This window comes from Dermochelys coriacea, chromosome 17 (genome assembly GCF_009764565.3).
Source record: "Dermochelys coriacea isolate rDerCor1 chromosome 17, rDerCor1.pri.v4, whole genome shotgun sequence".
Classification (NCBI taxonomy): domain Eukaryota; kingdom Metazoa; phylum Chordata; order Testudines; family Dermochelyidae; genus Dermochelys; species Dermochelys coriacea.
Genome location: NC_050084.1, coordinates 9,310,909 through 9,333,103, shown reverse-complemented (window position 1 = coordinate 9,333,103; position 22,195 = coordinate 9,310,909). Strand labels below are relative to the sequence as shown.

The 22,195-nt window shown below is 38.1% G+C and overlaps 3 protein-coding genes across 3 annotated transcripts in view; 1 reads left to right on the top strand and 2 right to left on the bottom strand.

Moving 5' to 3' along the window:
* Positions 1 to 22,195, top strand: part of NF1 (neurofibromin 1) — a 169,391-nt gene that overhangs the window by 92,967 nt on the left and 54,229 nt on the right.
* On the bottom strand, positions 11,350 to 15,631 carry OMG (oligodendrocyte myelin glycoprotein). Its single transcript, XM_038375338.2, has 2 exons — positions 13,933 to 15,631; positions 11,350 to 13,168 (listed from the first exon to the last, which is right to left on the bottom strand). Exon 2 carries the CDS (start codon positions 13,161 to 13,163, stop codon positions 11,841 to 11,843), a length of 1,323 nt encoding a protein of 440 aa, XP_038231266.1. The 5' UTR covers positions 13,164 to 13,168; positions 13,933 to 15,631; the 3' UTR covers positions 11,350 to 11,840.
* EVI2B (ecotropic viral integration site 2B) lies at positions 17,452 to 21,765 on the bottom strand. Its single transcript, XM_038375340.2, has 2 exons — positions 20,307 to 21,765; positions 17,452 to 18,866 (listed from the first exon to the last, which is right to left on the bottom strand). The coding sequence occupies exon 2, from the start codon at positions 18,593 to 18,595 to the stop codon at positions 17,921 to 17,923; it is 675 nt and encodes a 224-aa protein (XP_038231268.1). The 5' UTR covers positions 18,596 to 18,866; positions 20,307 to 21,765; the 3' UTR covers positions 17,452 to 17,920.

Below are 22,195 nucleotides of genomic sequence, written 5' to 3'. Positions count from 1 at the left end.
CGTCAGCCCCATGTGATTTATTTAATAGACAGAGCTTTCTTGGTTTCTGGGTCACACGTTCTGTGTCGAGATGTCAGGATGACCACAAATCTCAGTTCCTTCAGAGGACTATGCAAAACCCACTCCTTCAGCTCAGCCGTCCCACAATAACATGAATAAAAATCAAATGCACAAATCTAGTCCCTGGAGACTAGAGGAAAGGGAGACCTTTCTGTGTGCTTAATTCTGTGGTGTGCTCCGATAAAATGGTTCTGGGCTGAGACACAGGTTTTGTTGTTTAACTGAACCTTTTTGTGTATCCTCACTTGCTTAAGAATAAGTTTTTTCCTCCCCAGGACTTGCCTCCATTTCTGACCTCTCTTCCACAAAAGACTCCCAAGTGTGCTACCTTCTTTCCTGCAACCCAACAAATAGATATCTTTTATTCTCTAAGAAATATGTGCCCTTCCGGTTGACAACAAGAGATTCAGCTGAGAGGCTTACCGTGGGTTCTCCATCTGTGTGTCTGAGCTAGAGGTTACTTTTTTACAACTATGGAGTCTTAAAAGGCTGTCTTGATTGGAGCTTGGCTGCATGTTTGAGAGTTGGCATCGTGTTCATGGGAACTGGTTTTTGTGTGAGGTCTGGCATTGACATTGTTGATCCTCTTTCCTGACTCTGGACCAGGTTTTGTCCTGTTTGGCTGTGGAAGTTTTCTTGTATGAACAGTTCCACAAATGAGGAAAATTTTCAAAAACTAAGAGAACAGGACTATTAAAGGGTGACAATTAGAAAGCTGTGCATTTTGAGCCTCCTTAGGTTGGATTACATGGTTTTTCCCGTTCTTCCTTCTTCCCCCCCCCCCCCACTTCTTGCTGAGCAGCAATGAAGAAGGAAGAACCCATCCATGAGTTACAAAGAAAGCTATACATGATTAAGTGGAAGCGTGTACAATTGTATTCTCTCTAGGCAGGAATGGAAAAAAGGTGAGCTTGCTAAGAAAATGAGATGATTTTGATGACCAAAGCGCTGCTGGAACCATGATTGATGCTTGGGAGAGCTAATATGGGAGAACAAACTTTTCAGAAAATATGTAATTGAGAGTGCTTCCATTTTCAATATTGTAAAATTGTATTCAATTTAAAACCAAAAATTGTAGAGAGACCAGCTATGTAGGTTTTTGGCTGTTTGATTATATGAAAAAACTGTTTTATTTTAACTGCAGAATAGAGTCATATTGTAATTGTGTCATAGCAATATGGCAAAGAAACAACTTAAAAAATGGTACCTAAAACATTTAAAGAATTTTTTTTAAAAGCTTGACCAAGTAAGTAGAACTGCAAGGGATTTTAAATTGGCATGTCTGTCTTTAATACAAGAATGTTAACACTTTTACAAGGCATAGGTAGTGTTTGTTGTATTGCTTTTTCATTAAGGCTTCATTTTAGAGTGTCTTAATTATTCAGTCCTGAATATTTGAGTACAGATGTGAACAGATTAACTTTGAATGGTCATGCTTAATACAAATAAATAAACTGACTTGTTGGATGTGAAAAGCCTTTCAGGAGAGACAGGTTTTTCTCCTCTTGTTTGCCAAGAAAGCATGCTGAATGCTGGCACACTCCAGGCAGTACCTGAGCATGAATCCAAGAAAATAATTTACCTTTCCTCTCCTTTGTCTTGTTTGTTCATTTGTAGAATTAGTAGCTATCATTGTAAATGCTGCCTTTATTTATTTATGATGATGATGATGATGATGATGTGTTTAAAGTTCCTTGAAACAAAAGTAATGGAACAAGTAGCTCTCCACTCTATGTGGATGTTATTTTTACTATCATGCTTCCATCCATTATGGTATTTAACGCCTATCAAATTTTGAAGAATTTGTAGTAGCTTTCAAAGAATTTTTAGGTTTTTTTTTTCCGCCCCACTTGGTTTAAAATAACACGGGTAATAGTGGAATTTTTGCTTCTAATTGGACAACCTCAACTTATTTTTAATTGCTGTGAATAACATAAAACTATTTAGAATATTTGTTTAAAAACTAGATAAGGCCATGTGAGCAATAAAATACTAAATCTGCACTATTGTATATAAAGAAGTTAAATAGTTTTAGGTGAACCATCTTTCAGACTTGATACCAATAAGAACATCAGGTATTTATACAGAATCCATCACCCCATTATCACAGCACACTCCGGCTTGGGTTAAAAGCAGAAAACCAAATACAAGGAGCAAATACCCCATATAACCCAGCTCCCTGAGAATCCCACAGTTTTGATAATCATAGTCTAGGAAAATCTTGATACCTACATAACATGCTGGGGGTAGTGATGAACTAAACACCGGTGCATAATGGAGCTGACAGTGGGGTGACAACAGAACTGCAGTGGTAGGAAAACGTCTTAACGAAGAGTTGCATATGGCATAATATCACATAATTTAAGAATTAATCTGAAAAGTTTGCAGAGCCCACTGAAAGGATGAAAATGCACCCCACTTGGTAAAGTGGTGCTGAGAAGAGTTGACATCAGTGATGCAATAGTAAACATCGAAGGGATTGTAGCATCATCCACGGTGATGAGTTGTATCGCTTTTCAATGTCGAATTCTTTGGAGATTATCTGGTTGGTAGAGCATTGTCCTTGTTGTGTCGGGTGGTGGAGACTTCCTTGTCTTTGTCCTTGCTGGTGGGGTGGGTAGTGGAGGTGAGCTGGCTGTCAGGGTGCAGTCTTGTCCTTCTTGGCAGGCTGGGTTGTCTTATTGCCAGCATTGCCCACGCGCTATCCAGACCAACAGTCTTGTAATCGTTAATTAAATGGAGCTCACATAGCATGAGAACAAGGACAGCCAGGTGTGATTTGAATGGCATCTTCCTTCTATTTTGGGGGTGGTGGGGTGGAAGCAATATCACAAGTTTAAAACTTTTTGTTTTTCTGGTAAACAGCAGACTGATTTAGCTCACTGCTCTCCTGATACACTGTACTCAAATAGTAAAACTCAAGTGGTCGTCTTCCAGTTCTTCTCTCCGTACATATAAATGTGGGAGGAAAAGCAAAAACATTGGCTTGTAAAGAGAATCCTGTTTGCAACTGCTATCAGAGTCCCTCCTTCCTACCTGAACACATAGCATTGTATGGCCTTTTTTGTAGCACATAAGGATTAAAAAAAAATCACAATGGGAATATGATTCTTGTCAGGTCTGAATAAAGCAAAGGGAGCAATAAACTTGCTTGAACATACCAGCCATGATTCCTTAATCACATACATCAGACAGTGCAAAAATTTTAGCCTTTTGGAAAACTTGACTCCCATTTACTCAGTTTATTACTTTTTGTACAATTTACTTCCTTTTGGAGAAATTTTTTTAAAGAAGTATTTACTAAAAAGGCATGAGATCAATTAGTATAACATTGTCAAGTCAAAAAATGCAGAATAATATAAGCTTCACATGTACTTATTCAATAAATATTCAATTATTTTACATTTTAACAAAAGATTCTGAGATCAGCACAGTTCTCAATTTGTAAGCAAAATTTACATAAAACATAGGTACGACTAGCCAATCTAAAGTATGATTCCTTATAAAATATCAAGCCATCAGGCTTTGAGTTGTCTGTTTCCAAGCTCAAAATACTTAAGGTAAAGTTCACAAGCCAGGTAAAAATTAAGCAATTAATACCATTTATTGAAGGCTGAGACAATTTTAACAAATCATATAATTTCATACGTTTTTATTGTTTCAGATCCTCTTTAGGGAGAAATGAATTCAGTTGCTAGATATCCTTGGACTCTGAAAGTGCTGTCGCTAATTTTAAATTTCTTTCCTACTATTTAAGTATCACTTCATAATGATGTAATAAAAAAGTCAACAAATAGCTGGCCTGGTTTCCTTGTTTACCTATGTCTGATTGGATTTCTGTTTCCCAAGGTAAATAACTTCTTTTAAAAATTCTAATCAGCATTGATTAAAGGAAGTAAAATAATTCCCTGAAAGCATTTTAACCTTCAAAATTTCCAAGAATGCGCTTATGCCTTGATCCAAATCAGCAGCATTCAAGGAGTTCTCTGAAGCTTCAGGACATGATGGACTATTATGTAGAAATATGGGATGCTCCTTGCTTATTTAGGTCAAGCAAGAGGGCATAACCAGCCCAGAGTTTGTTGTAGGAAAAGAATTTTAGAAAATCAAGCATGCAATTAAGGTACATTTTTGGTGGTATAGTGTCTCTTTACATATAGTGTGTTGAATGATGGTAAGGGATTAGATAAATTAATTTTTGAATGAGGCTCACATTATGTTGCAAATAAATAACGAATCTGTTTCTTACTCTTAGCTGTGTCAGGGAAAAAATTGGGGAAAAACCTCTGTTCTCGGAGTTCCTGCTAAATTGCTAACAAATTTTACAGGCATGTAACTTTCTGGCGGAGTGGGGAGAAATATGCTGATCTTATTTACGTTGCTTGTCAGCCCAAAGGTGAATTTTGCTCCAAAGTTTGGATGTGTTTGATCTATGAAAAGGTGTTTTTCTTCTCAGTCATTACTGAACTTTTATAAACTCGTAGTAATTTTTGAGTTCCATCTTGACAAGGGGTTAAGCCCATGACTTGATTAAGCACTAAATTCACCTTTGCATATCCATTGGGGTCAATGAGCAGCATGGATACAAAAGATTAGAACTTGGCCTAAGTGTCTCGGACATGGCTGAAGAAATGTGATTTAGAAAGAATAAGGCCAAGTATTTGAAGGTTCTGTAGAACAATATAAATATTTACCTACATACCTGCGAGATTATAATGGCTCTAGAAAAAATATGGGATCTGCTCTGTCCACACTTGAATGCAAGGTTTCACTTTTTCATTCCTGTAAAACTGTATTAAAGTGTTGAAAAGCTATGATTCAAATATTAATAGAAATATTAAAGATGAATATGTGCCTCAGATAGGCAAGGGTGGGTGGAAGTCTTTTGCAGATGACAGCTTAATTTTTCTTAATTTCCTTTTTGCCGTGCTTGGATTGAGGAATTAATACAAACCAAGGGCATTTTTTTTCCTCATGAAAATTAATGCTTGAGAGCACTGTCTAATGTCTGGTACTAACTGATTTTTTCGTTGTATAGTTGTACTAAAAAAACTTAATCGCTGATTGGTGACCTATCTAGTGTTATAGTCCTGGTTGTGACTTTTAGCTCCTTATCTAAGCCCTGTCTCGTGATATAAAGGCATTTATGTTAGGCCAAGTCCCCCCACCCCCATCCTCCCCCAATAAAGACTATCAAACCTATTTGGAAGAGGCAGCCAAATTCTGTGGGTAATTAGGCAGTGGAGTTTACATTCAGAATGGTGTACTCCCCATGCTGCGCTGTGGAATGCACATGAATGTCAAGAAGAGGTTTGCACAGAAGTTGAGGGGAGAACATGGGCTGTATGTAATAAATGGGTTGGTAATTTTTTCAATGCCTTCTTGCATGCATCACTCACTGAGAAAATCTGCTCCCCTTTAGACTCAACCCTTTCTGCCTTTTTTGGCTACACTACGGAGCTTTTAGCGACACAGCTGTGCTGAGCTTCCATCCCCCCACAAGTGGGAGCGGCTTCGTCAGCAGGAGAGTGCTCCAACCGGTGCTTTTCTCCTGCAAAACTTTTTGTTGTTCGGGGGGGGGGGTGTTTTTAACACCCCTGAATACTGACTCTGAAGTTTTAACATTGCTCTTAAAAGCTGACACTGTAAATGGAGTGACACTCTAAATGGATTAATTGGGGACGTGGGAGTTCATACCTATGAGTCAGACAGTCCATGGACTCAGACTGTGATCACTGCATTGATTATACTGTGTTAGCCTTTGGAAGGTTATCTCTCCAGCTCTAAGTGCTAGAAGCTTTTGAAATTTAATCTTAGGTTCCAGAAAATCTGGAATTGTGGTGCAGGCCAAACCCAGTTTACAGTCCACGTGTTTAACACTCCTACAGTCTGGAGAGAGATTTTTGCAGAGGTGTTTTTTCTTTTCGTTTTAAATGTCTTTGAGGCAATAATTATTTGTCATAATTTTGGTAACATTTTTCAAAGCACTGTTTTGAGAAGTGACTTAGGAGCTTATGTCCTGTTGTCTTTCAGTAGAATTTGGTCTCCTAAGTAACATTTAAAATTTTTAATCCATCATCTATTACAATTGCTAACTTCCTATTATTAAATTAAAAATTGCTAATTTTTGTCTAAAGTGTCAGCCTGGCAATACTAGCATATATGCAATAACTCCTCACTTAACGTTGTAGTTATGTTCCTGAAAAATGCAACTTTAAGCGAAATGATGTTAAACTAATCCAGTTTTCCCATAAGATTTAATGTAAATGTGGTGTGTTAGGTTCCAAGGAAATGTTTGGGGGGCAGACAAAAGGCATTATATGCTGTACAGTAGTGTACTGTACTGTGGTTGGGAAGTGCCCCTGGCTTACCTCACACAGGCACAGCCTGCTGCATTGTAGGATGTTAGGAAGCACCTTCACAGCAGTAGTGGCAGCTTACCTGGAGAAGAACAGGTGCCGACTTGGCTGGGGGATGCTTCAGGCCTGCCTCTTCTGGTCCCCGCTCCACTCCAGGCCCACTTCTTCCCACCCTCACTCCACCTCCTCTCTGGAGCACACTGCATCCCCGCTCCTGCCCTTCCCTCCCAGAAAGTACTGAGCCCTGCCAAACAGGTGTTTGGCGGCAGGGGAAGCTCTGGAGGGAGTGGGAGGAGGCGGAGAAGAGGAACTTGTGCGATGCTCCCTTGTAAAGTTGCTGCTCTTCCACAAAATCTTACATGCAGTTTACAGAGCAGGCAGCCAAACAATGTTATAAGGGAGCATTGCACAACTTTAAATGAGCATGTTCTCTAATTGGGCAGTGATGTAACTTTGAAACAGCGTTAAGTGGGAGGACGTTAAGTGAGGAGTTACTGTAGTTGCAAGCTGTAACTATTGAGTAACAATTAAGAGTTGCTGCTAAAGATGAGCCATTAATATGCACAAAGTGACATAGTGTTTAAGTACTGAAATGAAATTAAGTTAAAAAAAAATCCAAAATTGTTAGCATATGCATCGAATAAACTAACATTAAAACATTTTATGCACTTGACGATGATGGTGTGTTGTGTTTTTATAAGTATTTTGAAAAAATTTACACCTGATGAAGACCATTTTCTTAGGGGTGATTTGGGTGGAATGATTTTACCATTTTAAAAAAGCAAAAACTGATTCCATTGTGTCCACACCCAGAAGAGTCAAATTGAAACATTGTTTTTTGTCAGGGCTTTGTGATGTTTGTGTGCAACCATGGCAACAAGTGCTTAAAAAAAAGTGTGAAAATATATTTGTAATCAAGGAATGGAATTAAAGCAAATACAGTACTGAACAAAATCTGAAGCTAGTGCATGTGTCTGGTAATCCTGTGTATTTGCATTCATGTTAATTGATTTCTTTATTTTCTTCACATTTATCTTGAATGCAAATGACTTGCTGTTAGAGCAGTGAGTAAGTAGGCAAATGAGTTATCCATTATGAATTCTAGTTGCTCAGCAACAGTACAGGCAGAGCCATATGATTTCAGCCTGCTTTACTGCAAGCAGCCTATTGACCAGAGGACCTCTTAACTTATCCCTAGTTTAGGTAAGTTTAAGACAGAGGGCTGGTCCTAAGATTTGGGGAGGGTTTGGTTTGGTTTGGTTTTTTTGCGTTAACATGAAAGGGGCTGCATACTGTTCCCTTTCCACCTATGAGCAGATTCTCTACTGCCACATATTCACGACTGCTTCAGATGACTTCTTAGCTGTGACTACTTGCTAATATTGTTGCCACTCACTCCTCACCTGCCTCAGCCCCTGTCCCTCTGCATTACGAGGAAACCACAAAATGCCAGAAGAAAACACAGGAGGCCAATTTCCATCTCCAGCCTTATGTCGAATATGGTAACCATGTAGCAGCTGGTATGCAGTAATCACCTGCCCTAACCAAGTTTTTGGTTGTCCTGGACCTGCTGGACAAGAGGATTTTTCCTAGACTGCATTTAGCATTTACTGAACATAAACTAAGTGTTCTTTGCACACACGCTCAGACATTTCAGAGTTGCTTCCATTATTCATTCTGTCACACCCAACAGAACTTGACATGATTAAATGAATTGTGCAGCAAGAGCGAGTTTAGTGTCTATGTAGTGTAAGAGAATGCTTCTGATTGTACCCAAGGTGTGTCCAATCATTTCGTCTTGTTCTGTGACCTCTGTCATATCTCACAAGTTAAGCAGGTTTTGACCATTTTTTGTGAAGGGGAGATTTCCAAGAAATATCTGATTCAGGAAGTGGTAGATGGTCGATGTCATTTCCCTTCCTGCCCCCCGCCCTCCCCAATTGGTACTAAGCTAATGCATCAGCATGCTAGGGGTCGTTGTGCTGCTGGCAGTGCCATCTATTAAATGTCCTGACCAGTGGCATGGAATACACCTGATGATGTGTGAGTAGACTTGAGGTAAAATTTTGGTCAAAGCCTATTGACACCAGTGGATACATCTGTTACATCAGACTCAATGGCAGATAGGAAGGGTTGGCTTTGCCTATCATGAGACGCTTCTGTTGGCCCTGATTTTATACAGTCATTGAAGTTACCTGGTAAGCTCTTAAGGGCTAAGATTGTTTACATTTCAACTTGAGTAATTACATTCTGTTTACCTAAATTCTCCATACAGTCTTCCTGATCTTTTGTAAGTTTTCTTCTCTTGTGCCAACTGTTAGGTACTCTTAGATGCTAAACGGCTTCCTAGTTGCTTAGTTTCACCCAAGAAGTAGCTGCTTTTCTGTTGTGGGTGGACATACATATTTTAGCTATCTGCAAATTTCTGTGGGTTTTGAGATTAATGGCACAATCTAATTGTAAATTAACTTGATGACTGAAAAGGAGATGCACACAAAGTGTCAAGGTAACATTTTAGGTTTGCTCTTATTAGGTCACTGCCCCAATTTTCCTCCTTAACACCAGAAGTTTTAACTTTGAACTGGGTACAATGTTCAGAAAGGGATGACCTATTTGCATAGGAAAGCCAAGACTATTGAGAGATGTGATGGTATGGTCTTAACCTATCCTTAAGGATATAGCAGTGAGGCGTTTGGAGGATATGTAATGGTTATGGTGAATATTTATTTTCTTCAAAGGAGCACTACCAATAACTCAATTGACTGCAATTTTAAAAACTGTAATTGGATGTCCGTGGAATAACTGAATTTTTTAGTCTCATCATTCAACATATACTTTGCAGTTAGATGTTAAAATATAAGCAGTTTGCTTGCTCATCCCTTTCTGACCGTTTTTGATCATAGAAATATTGTTCACGTAGATAAAGTCTTGTGAATTATGATTCCAATGGCCATGGAATTAGATTTAGAATTTACCTTTAGAGGCAGCTCCAAAGCAGAGATGGTTATTCATGAAAATTTTGCAGCCCTCTGTCTGTTGCTTTAGCAACTGGCCTGGAGCTTGCACATTCACAGCAGATAGAATAACGCTTCCTGCCAGCCTCTTCCTCTTGTACAAAGGAAACAGAGGCGGTTCTGTTTTCAGTGTGCATGCCCCACCTCGATGCTGTGCTTCAATTTTGATGTGGAGTTCCCCTGACCAGCTTCTCTGACAAAGGCACTGCAGACCAGTGGCTTCCAACAGTATCCTCAATTCAAGCAACTCCTGCAGCACGTCTGAAAGGTCCTCCCAGCTACTCCCTATCTCCAAGTGCCTGGGTTTCAATTCCCACTTCATTACTACAGTGCCCCTCTCCATTGACTCCTTCCACTTCTTAGATAGCTAAAAGGAGGGTTGTAAATGTTCTATATCCCTCGCCTGACAGCCAAAAGGGAGTATAGCATGCTGAACTTAAATTTTAGTGGGGTTTCCTGGTTTTTGCTGCACCCTCATGCTGGATCCTGTGGCATGCTGGGAATTAAGCAACTGCCTGAAATGCATGGGAAAACATTAACAAAGGATTGAAATAATGAAATATTAAGTGAGTAATAGTTATAAGTAAAGCTAAGATTTAGTCATGGATATTTTTAGTAAATGTCACGACAGGTCCGGGGCAATAAAGAAAAATTCACGGAAGCCCATGACCTGTCCCTGACGTTTACTAATAATATCCATGACAAAATGGGGAGCTTAGCTGTGGGGTCCCCACATCGCCTGCAGTGGCTGGGCAGCTGCGGGACCACTTGGAACTCTGCTTCCGTCCCGTCCCGTCTTCCCCACTGCCTTTGTGGCACCTCAGAGCTCTGCGGGGGGGGCGGCCGGGAGCTGCGGGGTACCCAACTCGGCGGTGAGGGCGCTCTGCAGGTGGCGGGGGGACTCTGCAGCTCCCAGCCTCTGGGGCTGAATTCACGGAGGTTGCTGGAAGTCACGGATTCCATGATTTCCATGATCTCCATGGAAAAAAATCATAGCCTTAGTTATAAATTCAGTAGAACTTTTTCCAGTAGTTTTTCCTCTGTATTTCGCATTGTTGCAGAACTTCAGTAGCGTATATCAAGTACCTTTGCTGCACAATTTAGCGCTACTCTGCAGCAGAGTACATGGAACCAGGCACATAAGTATAGCTCAGCTCAGTAGTGTGCAGAATATAATGCTCATGCTAAATTATGAGCTCATTCTCTTGAGACAAGGAAGTGGGCACATAAAACAAAACTGATTAGAGAGTTCCTCTCAAATTTTGTGCCTTCTAGGCCTTGATGGCTCTCAAAACATAAGAGTTTGTCTCAATGACAAATAAGTACATTCTACTATTTAATTAGTTGATCATCATATAATTACTGTAATTGACATATGCTGTGTAATCTTGCATAGGTAAACTTGCTTGCAGTTCATTTTGCAGATCAAAATTAGTATGAAGGTGCATCATGAACCAATTATGCAATGACTTTCCTTTTAAATATAATGGAGTAAGTTGCTTTAGTTTGTTAGAGATGTACTTGAAATAAATTTAAAAGAATTGCATTTCCCAATCACTTTTTTATTTACAGTACTTGTTATCCAAGAATTTCATAGTGGGTGTATATTATCCCCTTTTAACAGTCTGGGGAATTTTAGAGACAGAGATGTGAAGCGACATGCCGAAGGTCTGTCAGTGAGAGAGCCAGGAAGAGAAACCGTTCCTTTGATGCTCATTTCTCCTTTCAAAAAAACTAGACCATGCTGCGTTTCTTGGTTTTTTCCAATCCAGTAGATACCAAAATAATTTATTTTTAATTCCTGACTTTAAAACTGTGATTCTTCATTCAGATTAAAATATCTTTCATACTTATGAAGTAAACATAGACATATATATGCCAACCATATTTCCACAAATAACTTTTGACGAGTGAAACAGGTTTTGTTTAGTTTATTCCCCCTCACCCTCTTTTGCAGTTCATTTTAACTTGCAAAGGATCAGCACAGCTGTATGACAAGAATTGCTGATTGGCAAATCAAGCAAGAAAAAGCAGATATGTTACAGGCCTTTTATTTTTTCCAGATGTTTAATGACAAAAACATACATAAAACCAATACATAAAATTCCGATGTTTTATTTTTGTGCAAGGAAAATTAAAAATGTAAATACAAAATAAGCACATTTCATAAAAACAAAGCATTTGATAGGTTAGTTTTACTCAGTACGACATTAAAATAAGTAGCAGCTTAGTATCAAGACATAAATTGTGCACTTTTTTCTTTTAGAATGGTTACTTTCTTTAGAGCAGAGTCAAAATTTCAAAACTGACTTTCTTGTATTTGATTCACTCTTAGACTTGAGTGGTTTTGCTCCAACTATTTATTGCTGGAGTAAATGTGTTAATTTTCAGAAGAAAATGCAAGCCCTTAGCCAATCAGAATTGCCACTGCATTAAGCATTACAACATAGAATGAATACACCTCACAAATGCTTGCTTTGGAGGGCGCATGAGTGTTAAAAATATTTGTGGTGGACTCCTCTTTCCTTAAGGTAACGGTTGTGCTTTGTTGAGGCATTTTAGAGTAGTTTGTTAGCATTTTGCTGGTAATACTTAGGGTCATGGGAATAGTGGATGATCCTGTTGAACTTATCATGCTTGAGTTCACATCAGTTGAATTTTTAATGTAAATAGTGTGTGTGGCTGCTGCTTCATGCGAACTAACTTTTCGAGGAGTCGGATCTTCTGGATAGAGGAGTAATGGTCTATCTGTGCCTGTAAATAATACAGTTCGGCTTAAGTTAGCACTTAATGTAACTTCATTTGCTCGAAATTGTTCACGTATTTTTGTCACTTGGATTGGATCATTTGCCATTGGAGAGCCATTCGTGTCTGCTGCCTTTGTTCCTTTACCTATGAGGTTAGTGTCTGTAACTGAGGGAGAAGTCAAAAGTGGTGTGGCATTAATCCAAGACACAGTTTGATTGGGGCATGGAGCCCCTATCACAATGGCTGCTGTTTCCTTTACCCACTTTAGCAAGTAAGGGATATTTTGCTTATCCTTGCATGACCATGGGTTGTTATAAAGTGTTATGACTTGTAGTTGAAAGAGCCAGTCAAAAGCTTTGTCAGGAATATATGTGAACTTGTTGTTGTGCAGATAAATGTTTGTAAGATGTAGCAGCCTCACCAGTGTTCCTGGAAGTATTTGTATTAAGAAGTTGTTTGATAGATCCACCGTCTCTATGTTGTAGGGCATATTGGTTGGAACTGTCCAAAGTTTGTTGCTACTGAGATTGAGAAATTTGAGACTACTCAATGTATTGTTGATAAGTACCGCTCTTTCAACCATATTCCTGGAAATGTCAAGCACTTTAAGATTCCACTGGTAAGCTGTATCAAGTTTCTGAAGAACTTTAATATTGTTACCCATGGCGTACATTTCCCATAGAGACTTGGGCAGATGAGCAGGAATGTTCTTGAGCCAATTATTTGAAATGTCAAGGGTCCTCAAATTGGTGAACCGGGTCAGCTGATGATCAAGATTAACAAAGTGGTTAAAAGACAGATTTAAATATGTAATGTTGTCTTGAAATTCATGTGGCAGTGTAGTCAAGTTTCTGCCAGAACAGTCCACATTTCTGTTGTTTCCTGAGCACGTACACTTAGAAGGGCAAATGCACAGAACAGTGGGAATAAAAATCAGAAGGACCAGTAGACAAGGACGTGTTTTCAATATCTGGTATTCCATTTTGCCTGAAATTAAATATACCAAAGTGACACCCTTATAATAAAGATAATATACTTAATGCATTTGTAAGGATCATCTTTGCACTGATGACTTGCTGGAGAAATTGGGTAAAAAAACAACTACTAAAAATACCCTTTATGGTACAGTCCTTTTTATAATAGTTTACAAGGCATCCCTCCATTTACAGGCATGTGTCTGGCAGAATAGGACTCATTTTTTCATCTCCCTTTCCCCCTTGAGCTTAATTGAGGGCTTTCTTCCTAAAATGCAAGTCTATTCCAAATGTTATACAATGTCTGCTTTGTTTTTTAGTGATTTCAAGCCTATATTATTTTAGGAATAATGTGCTCTTTTACACAGATGGATGAAAAAATGGCTGTCAAATGGATCTGTCTTAAAAACCTCTGCAGTAATATAGCAATCCCACACACACATGCACATTGTATTTGTTTTAATATGATTTGTTGAAGTGCCTCTAGATAATTTGTTACAAACTCATTTGAAACCTGAATTTCTGATTCCACATCTCTATTCCAGAACAGACATTAGTAATGTTCTTCCTTTATACAACTTTACTCCCATTCTCTAAAGCTAGCCAACATGTATATTTGAAACCTGAATTAATGTTGGAATGAAATCTCTAACTGTCACTGCAGCAAATTCCTGGTGCATGCAATTGTTAGACCAGTATTTTCAGTCTTATTTCCAAATCTTTAATTTTGCAGTAGGTTTTTGCAAGTAAAAACAAACCAAAAAACCCCACACTTACCACAGTTCCTTCTGCAGTATCAGTGCATCATTTCTCTGAAAGATTTATGCTTAAAGGTCGCCTTGTTCTAGAGAATAGCCACAGTTCCTCTCTGTGGATTGTGCTTTCCTCCTCAGCTGCATCATATTGCTGTTAGCAGGGGCTCTGCAACCACCTGATCAGCACTACATCGGAGGACTGCAGAGCTGCTGTTGGTGCTGATTCAAATTTGTTGCAAGGGGTGCATGCTCCACAAAATAGGTTTTTAATTGAGTTACTGATCTTCTCTGTATGCATATTTTTCAAGATGTGGCTCCATCAAAATGAAACCTGTAACTCTGACTACACAAATAACATCCAGTAGAATTTCTATAGCTCAGTTTTGCTTAATTGCTGATTGCCCCTAAAAGCCTATTTACAACTGCTGTTCATATCTGCTGTGTTCTTGGGACTTTCATTTTAATCTACACTTTTTTGTAATAATGTCTTTACAGTTTAACTCTGGCTTCCTCTGCTTCAGCCTTCTTAAACTATACAGCCAAAGTCTTTCATAATACTTTAAAATTTGAAATACATATAAAAATAATTTTCCACTTGTAAAATGATTGTCAGTGTATCCTGTCAGCTACAGTATAGTACTGTTTGGGATTTATACAAATATCCTCAGTGAGACTTTATTTAAATTTCCCTCAAACAATCAGTGTATAGCTTTATGCTATTAGTTTTTATTTTGATTATAGAATACGTGCCTTTTAAAATCCTTAATTTTTATAAAGCTTTTCCTTATGACACATTGTTTCTGGCATCTTATGTAGCTATTTTTATCTTCGTTTTTCCTCTGTCAGTGAACAAAATGTAGATGTAAAACTTAATGCTTTTTATTGTCAATGACAATTTTAAAAAATGCTTTGCAGTCTTTTATCTATTTTTGTATTATGTGCTAACGATACGCTCTGTGCGGCAAATACAGATGCACACTCCTTGCTCCAAAGAGCCTGCAATCTTAGAATTATAAACTGTTCCCTTCTTTGCTGAAATGTTCTGGGCAGCTGGTTTCAGCATCTGGCAGCTTATCCCTATGAAACGAAATATTCAGTGTGCTCAGTTCTTTTCTGGATCATATGTCCTCATCAAAATAGTTAATGAAGATCCAAATACAGGGCCGTGTTCTGCTACCCCATTATTGATAAAAGGGCTGCTCAGGTGAAACTTAAGGCAGAATTGGCCAGCAGAATCTTTATTGCTGATGTTGATCCATAAGCCAGAAAGAATACAATTGAATTGAATTTCAACTTGACTTTTCAGAGCTGGCAGTTAGAAAAACATCTTTACTTTTAAACTGAGTGAATTACATATTTGTTGTTATGGGACAATAAACTTTGAATCCCAAGACACCATATTTTACAGGAACCCCCTTTTCAGAGTAGAGCTGCTTTTTAAAGAACAGACTCCCTTCTCTGACTGACTTTTTTTTTTCCAAACTAAAGTAGCTTTTATTTAAATGTTGTATAATTTCTTCCTAGAATCTTTGAAGAATCCACTTTATGGAGAATCTGTCTTTGTAATACAGCTGCTTCTTTTTTGGGTCTCTTTTTGATTGATCTTAAATACAGACTTTTCATGCTAATCCAATATTCAGGAGTCCTATTAGAACTTGTTTCTTGGTTCAAATTCTTGACATTTGCAATCATTTTAAAGATGCAAATCTCCAGATCTGCTTACATATTTTCATTATATTTCAATATATATATTTTACATTATATATTCAGTTGAAGCTATTGCTATTGAAGCTGGTAAAAGGGTTAAAGAGTTTAAAGTGTTGTAAATAAGTTATATTCTGTCACATATGGTTTTGCTATATAGCACACAGAAGAATTCTCTTGGGCAAGATCCGTTATAAAATTCCACAAAGTCTCATCTTTGCAGAAACCATTATTTCACTTGAAGGTTATGGCATTGTAAATGTATTCGTCAATCAATATTCTTTGTCCAAACATACAGTACATGAGAGTTAACTCTGAGGCTCATGGCATGTTGTATTAATTTAACTCTTGTGAAAGTATCAAATTATGTCCTTTTTGTTGAGATTTGCATGTTACAGCTAAAAAATTTCTGTTGTGCTCAGAGCTTTTCACTAAGTTGTTTTGCAAACTCTAGGCCTAATTCTGCAATCTTTACACGTAAAACTCCATTTGACTCCAGCTAAAATCATAGGATTTGGTTCTCTTTAATATTATTACACTTTTACCCTATTCCTTTGAGAACTTTTGCTCAGTGACTTTTGTGGCTCTCAGTTTAAAATCCATCTGAAGTCTAATTCTTTCAATTTTTTTTATGTACCAGAAATAGACTTCCTCATTCTCCTCTTCCCCTCTTTTTGTACCACATTGCTCATAATTACTCCTGATGCACTTTATCTTCCTATTACATATAACCACATTACCAGGCCTTTGTACTCCTCTGAAATGAGTGGATAGAGGAATAGACCTTCATTGTATGTCTTGATCTTTAAAAGTTGAATCGAGCTTAAATCAATTTTCTCTGAACTAACATTTATAAAATGTCTTAATAACCATAAATGCTGCATAGGCACATGCCCCAGTGATAAGTATTTAGCATTAGCTGAACTTTTTTTTAGGAAACCTACAGTCACCCAACTCTCTGCTCTGCTAAGCTACAAATATGAAGCTGCTTCCTTTTTCTGAACACAATCTTTAGTCAAAGTTAACATTTCTTACTGTTCTAGCAAATAATTAAGAGTCCGTACATGAGTGGTTTTTCTTTCCAGTGGGTGAGAAAGAGAAGACCACTAGACTCCTTTTGAATTAGTCCAGCGTGGTGGATCCAAGATTAGCATGGATAGAATAACATGCAGGTTAGGGTGCTTGCCTGGGTTTTGAGAAAATCATAGAATATCAGGGTTGGAATGGACCTCAGGAGGTCATCTAGTCCAACCCCCTGTTCAAAGCAAACCAATTCCCCCCCCCCCGATCCCTAAATGGCCCCCTCAAGGATTGAGCTCACAACCCTGGGTTTAGCAGGCCAGTGCTCAAACCACTGAGCTATCCCTCCCCCCCAATAGGGTCTCAGTCTTATTACTGTAAATACCTTTCCCAGGGTTAACTCTCTTACATATGGCAATGTTTGTAATTGACCTCAAGGCTGCAAAAAACCCTGATATTATAAAAAGACTGAAGAGATGCTGGCAACTAAACGCCTATTGGAAATAAGTTCACCTTTCAAATCATTGGTCAGTTTAAAAAAAAAAAAAGAGAGAGAGAGGGAGAGAGAAAACATTAAGGGTTCCTCTCCCTTTTGGATCGATGTTATGAGGACAAGTTGTTGAAGTGCTTTGAGATACTTCAGTTATGTGCTATAGAAGTGCCAAGTAGTATACAGTAAATAGACCTAAATTTTATATGGAAAACATACAAGTTTGTAAGTGCATCAAGGCACTGGACTTTTGCTTTTAATCAGTGGTTTTGTGTTTAATCCAAGTGAAAATTTAGTGAATTTTAATTTCAGTACAAGTCACTGAGATGCCTTTGTATTCAAACATTTTATTAAAATTAAGTAAATGTGAAGTGTGCTGCTAAAGTGACTGTTAGTTCAAGTTATACAGCCTGGAAAAACAAACATAAAAGTTAGAAGCGGTCTTTCTATAAAGCTAGACTCATTGCATTTTGAAAACTATATATATGGAATGTCTTTGTTTCCGTAGCTTTTAAAATCTGTAAATACTAGACCTCCATTTACGTGCTTAGTCCCATTTTTTCTTTAGCTACCATCCATATCCTGTACTGAAGTCATTAGTTTCAAGCAGATCAGTAGGCGGTTCCCATTTGTGAAAAGCTAATGTTTAATAAAAGCTGTAACTTCATATAGTTCTTGTTTATCTCTGCTTCTCATGTAATCATTTGCTTCAAAACACTTTTAAGAACAGTGTGAAGTATGTTGCAAAGCCGGCTCCTTCAGTTTATCCAGGGTCTGGCCACGCTGGCAGCAATGGTTAATTTACATCTTGATGGGTTAAGTCAGGAGGAGGGGGAAACTCTTTCTGTGCTTCTGATTGAAATGCAAGAGATTTGCTGATTTCGGAACAGTGATTCTCCTGGACTTCGTTAACCCAGTCAGGTGGAGGTGGCAGATCAAGTGACTCGGGTGGGGGAAGGATTGGGTTGAGTGGAGGGTCGCATACATCACTCAGTCCATCTGAAACAGGAGGTGGGGGCACATTGATAATATTTGAAGAGGAAACCGGAATGTTGGCGGCTAATGGGCCTGAGCCTCCCTTTAGTGCAGGGGTAGATTGATTGCTCTTCTCCTTTGTGTTGCAGCAGGGTGGCTTCTCAAGTCTTTCTTTTGATTCAGAGCTTTTAGAATTATCCAGGGGTGTATTTTTGTTAAATTTCCATGGCAAGATAGAGAGAACTGATGTACGTTTTGTGGCCAGCTCCATTTCTTTAGTACACTCCACAGAGATATCAAGTGTGTCTCCATCTGCAAATGGAGAGCGACCTGCCCAGTTTGGATCAATCTGAGCTGGCTTTTTTGAGCATTTCCACAGTAGAATTATAATAATAACTATCATCATACCAGACAAAATTATGCCAATTAACAATGCAGCTAACCAGCTCCCATCACTGGATTCACTTTCTTCAGTTACAGTGGTATGAGGTGTCATGATAGCTGCTGATGGCTTTTCAATTTGGTGTAAGATAGCAAGTTCATTTGATTGGTAAAGGAACTTGGGAGCTGTATTTCCTTTATTTTTTTTTTCAAGACTAATAGATGTATTTCTTGATTGTGTCAGAAAAAAGTTGACGACAGGTTTGTTGGAGGCCTCTGTATCTCTGTAGAAAGTGATCTCCACAATTGTCCGTAGAAGAAAATTAGGATTATTTGGTTTGTGTCCCTTTCTCTTCTGCTGACCACACGCAGTGCGTGGTTATCTTCTACAGTAAAAAGAGAATAAAGTACTGTTAGCTTTAACTTTGGAGCTATACTATAGATTTCTGTTTTATAATTAAAATCTTGTTTATCTTCATTAATTTACTTTTGACTACCAACAGTAAGTTTGATGTAAACCTATGTAAATGGTAGACCTGCTATTCTTTTAAAACACCATGTCTGCTTCTGTTGAAATGAATGTCAGGTTTTGACTGACTTGAGTAAGAGCAGGGGCACTTCTAACATCATTGATCCTAAATTTCCTCTTGTGTGGCTTTGTTTAAAAAGAGAACAGCCAGTGTCCTTGCCAAAAAAGGACATAGGAGAGACGACTGTAAAAAAAGGTCGAAATAGTGATCTGTATGGATTGTCAGATTTCCTTGAAAAGTTCAGATCCTCACTTGTAAACAGGAAATTAAATGCAAATTAAACCGCTCATTACAACAGGTGATTTTGCATTGTTTAACATTTGTTAGTTACAAGCAATGTCCTGAAATGTAATGTACTTTCTTTTCAATACTTTTAACCTTTATCTTGCATTCTCAGTTCTCTTTATAAATTAATACTTGGAGCATATCAGTTTTAAATTATGATTTTCTGCTACAGTTACTGGAATGGAACTAGAATTTCAACAGTAGATCATTGTTATAAATGGACTCCTGAATACATAATGGTTTTTGGAGTGAGAGGAAAAATGTTAATGTAAATTCACTTGCAATAATGGAGTGGAGTTTTTTGCTATTACTGTTTAAAGTTCAAGTATTAGAGCATCAGTCTAAATGATGAGATTAATAAAGCACATATTCGGTATGCCTAATACATCCTGCTTCTTTTGATGTACCTTCCATATTTAAATTGCACAAAGAGATGCATTTATTGGTAAAATGTTGAGAACTCAGTTCATTGTGCATGTTATTAATAAAAGCACAGATGTTTTCATGTACATGTTATGAGAGTGTTTACCAGAGTGTAAACACATCCAGGCAGTAAGTTAAAACTTCTGGGAACATGTCAGATTTCTGTATTCATGTTTAGACTTGCAACAGGTAAAAATATTTCACTCATTTGTGCTTACTCTGCTCTCCTTCTCTACATGTGAACGTCATCAGAGCTCAGTAAGGTACTGATAAAATTTTTTACGGTTGTTAACATAATTCACAGGGGAAATTCCAGGTAATCTAAAAATGTTAACTGTTGATTAGACTTTGAACTTGGTTTTGAGAATTATAGGTTCTAATAGCAATATTTGAACAGTAGGGAGATGTCTTCAGAACACTAACACATGGAGGAAAACCATTTTCTAAAACAGAATACTGTACATGAGTCAAAAATTAATTACAAAATATTCTACACCATCAAGTTGCAAAATACAAGTTGTTTAATGTCACATCAACAACTAGTTAGCCAAAGCAGTTAAATCTTAGCATATGAAAACCGTTCCTTACCTGTACAATAAAGTCTCCTGTAGTAAACAAGCTTCACATACTAAGTTAACATTTTGCTGTTTCAAAACTAAAGCAGTCAGAATGGGTGTTTCACATTAAAGAGCTCTAAAAGGGTCCACTGTTCTCGCATCGAATTTTTTTGCGTAGAAAGAGGAAGTTTATCAACACTTGCTGCAGGAAGTGTCAAGATTAGGGAGATGACTAAGAATTAATGTTCAAAAGGTGCCTACTTGAAGACCAAATTTGGGATAGATGTTGTGTGTTAACAAAAAAAAAAAAAAGTGTAAATAGTCATGTTTGCAATTTTTGCCTAAGATATGCGTAGTAGCATTGTTTATTTGCCTGTGTCTCTAGAGAAAACATGAGCAATGGTAATTTTATATATTAAGTAAAGTGGATTGAGCCGAACACAATCTTCTTCGTACTTTCTGTGAAATTCTGGTGAAGTGCAACAATTATTGCTGTTCAAAGAGGCTCAAATGAAGATGATTTAGATCAGAAGTTCTCAAATGGTAGTTTGTGGAGAGCTGGCTGGTTACATGGTGCTGGTTCCCTTCTGTATTTTCATTTTCTAAATTGCGTTAAAAGACCGCTAAAAACTCATTAAAAACTTTCCTAATATTACTGTTCCAAATAGGCCACTTTTGTAGTTGCCACATTGTGTGTGACTGCAAATGGGAGGGGTTGTGCTCTGTGAAATCCGCAGGGCTCCTTTTGATCAATGTCAGGTGCTTGAATCCTGCAAAAAATGCAGGATAGTAGCTACTATATCCTTGTAGATTAACAGAGGTTGGAGTGCCTCTCAGAAATAGAGGGGATTAGGAGCAAATGTGCAGAGGAGTACTGTATTTGGGTGTACAATTGTCAAATCGTAGAAATAAGTTTTGACTGTGCATTTTATATATTATGTGCAGAGCAGGGAGGGAACTCCTCCTACTTAAATATTTGTTTCATAGCAATTTAGACATTGCTGACTCAAGGGGCTTTTTGAAAAAGCAATGTTCAGTATATGACACTTACATGCATATGAAGGAACTGGCATATAGTAAAGCCACTTTTTAAATGAGACTCTCACAGTAAACAGTGTTCTGCTATAACTGGAGCTGAACACTTTTGGTGGCTTCTCTCTCCACGTTTTCTGCTGGTGGCTGGTAGAGGGGACTGGGACCACATCTTTGCTCTCCAGGGGCGCTGTAATGGAATCCAGCAATGATGTCATGATCCAATGCCCTTAGAAGCCAATGGAAAGACTTCCCCTGACTTCAGTGGAAGTTGAATAAGGCCCTTGATTTCTGTTGCTGCAGCTTAACTCCTACAGAAAGTTAAGGGCTCTGGGTCTGGGGGAGCAGAGGGGATAAGGCAACACGCTATGGTACATTTGCTCCCCAAGGGACCTAGGGAACAAATGGCAGTGTAATATTTCAATTCCCTTAAACCAAGGGAAGCACCACAGTTCACTCCTTCCACCATCCTAGCCAGAGGAGCAGCAGCTAATTCCAGTGCATAAAACTTCAGTGTCTGCTGTTGCAGGCTTACACACTTCTGGCTGAACAGAGGCAGCAAGGTAGAAATATTAATATATGTAATAGGGTTTATATATATTCCTTCCAAGTTGGGTTCCTTGATGGGGAATAGGTTCACTTTCAGTGAAGGAGGATCAATTCGGTGCTTAAATAGGTTACATGTTTTTATTTTCCCGAGTTTTAAAAATCAACACTTTCTTGCATCAGAAGATACACATTATAGATAGGAAATGTCTGGGGAGTGTGGAAAGGCCAAACCATTAGTTTTCAAGAGATACCATCGGTGTGTGTGTGTTTGTTTTTTACACTTGCCAAACCAGTTCAACAGACCTAGTTATATGCTGCTTCTTAGACTAAAGGTCTAGC

Coding starts and splice junctions, on each gene's coding strand:
- OMG (XM_038375338.2), bottom strand. CDS start 13,163: ATGGAATACCAGATATTGAAAACACGTCCTTGTCTACTGGTCCTTCTG.
- EVI2B (XM_038375340.2), bottom strand. CDS start 18,595: ATGACACCTCATACCACTGTAACTGAAGAAAGTGAATCCAGTGATGGG.